The sequence below is a fragment of the Canis lupus genome, chromosome 7 (genome assembly GCF_003254725.2).
Source record: "Canis lupus dingo isolate Sandy chromosome 7, ASM325472v2, whole genome shotgun sequence".
Lineage (NCBI taxonomy): Eukaryota > Metazoa > Chordata > Mammalia > Carnivora > Canidae > Canis > Canis lupus.
In genome coordinates, this window is record NC_064249.1 from 69,770,004 (window position 1) to 69,771,564 (window position 1,561).

Sequence of the window (1,561 nt, forward strand, 5' to 3'; positions counted from 1 at the left end):
ACTTGTTGGAATTTATCCCAAGTCATCATGGATGAACAGAAATATATTTCTATAAAACCCTTTATTTCAATATTATTTATAATGGTTAAAAATTTGTAGAATCTAGATGTTCAACAATGAATGGTTTGTTAAATAAATTATACTACATCCAGAGGAATGTTTCATAACATGGGAAAGTTCACAATATATACTGTTAGATGCAAGAAGTATAACATATGGAGTATAATCCCTTTTTTTTTTTTTTTACAATCCTGAGGTCTTTTATTTTCTTTACAGTTATCATGCCATGAATTCATAGGGAATGGGTTCCAGCAGTTCAGGCTCCTTTCCATTGGTTCTCACAAAGTGTGCTTCTCTGGGTGGGGCAGGCTGGCGCTTCAGTTGGACCCAAGTACCTTTCTCTTTGGCTTCCTTCTTTTTCTGATCATTTTCCTTCACACGCTTTAGGAAGCTATCTCGGCTCTTTGAGTGTTTAATATGCTCAATGTGGACATTAATTCTCTTGGCAAGAATCTTGCCCTTGTTTACAACAATGCCAACAGCATGCTGAGTAACATTGTAGACCCTTCCAGTTTTGCCATGGTAACATTTGTGGGGCATTCCTTTTTGAACAGTGCCCATTCCCTTGATGTCCACAATATCACCTTTCTTATAGATTCGCATGTATGTGGCCAAAGGAACAACTCCATGTTTTCTAAAAGGCCTAGAGAACATATAGCGGGTACCTCTCCTCTTTCCCTTTGTGTTGGTCATTTTGGCGAATTACTGGAAGATGGCGGTTCCGGCCGAAAGGCCATTTTTGTTATATAAAGACATATTCATTTCTCTATATATCTAGTGTCTATAGTTGTCTATAGACTATAGATATCTATTATCTATCTGTATATTTATAAATCACTACAGAAATCACCACAGAAAACAGAAATATATACCTCCAAATATTCAATTTTGTAATAATTGTGTCATTGTGTAATTATGAAGAAATATGGTGTATTTCTTCTTTTCTTCTTTTTGATCACTGGTTTCTGAATTTGCTACAATTGACATACATTACATTTGGAATAGGAAAAAAGTTATTTTTGACAGCTCTTTGTCAATTAGGCTTCAGCAAAGAGAAAACAAACTCTAGGGCTCAAATAAGATAAAAAGGTTTTAAATCTCCCCGAACTGACTTGGGATGAATGGTTTAGTGTTATGATGAAGCTGTATTTCACAGTTTTTCAGGGAGCCAGATTTCTTTCACCTCATGCTGCTACTATCTGGGTTTACATACTTTCCACTTGGTAGAAGCTGGTCAACCTGCATATCCATATTCTAGCCCACAGAAGAGTCCAGTACAAGTAGATTTGCCTATAAGGAGATGACCTGGAAATTGCATACTTCATTTCCATTCATTATGGGCTTCATCCTGGTTACATGACCATACTAGTCTGCAAGGCAGGCTGTGATCTATAGCTCCCAGCCAAAGATACATGTTCAGAAATGGAGGGTGAAGGAATTACTACTAAAATGAAGAAGGAAGAATGAATAGTGGGAATCAATTAGTAGACACTTCCCCTAG

At 36.6% G+C, this 1,561-nt stretch overlaps 1 protein-coding gene across 1 annotated transcript; it reads right to left on the reverse strand.

The window, feature by feature from the left end:
* Window positions 1-230: 230 nt before the first annotated feature.
* LOC112648017 (60S ribosomal protein L21-like) lies at window positions 231-812 on the reverse strand. Its single transcript, XM_049111849.1, has one exon. The coding sequence runs from the start codon at window positions 751-753 to the stop codon at window positions 280-282; it is 474 nt and encodes a 157-aa protein (XP_048967806.1). The 5' UTR covers window positions 754-812; the 3' UTR covers window positions 231-279.
* Window positions 813-1,561: the final 749 nt, after the last annotated feature.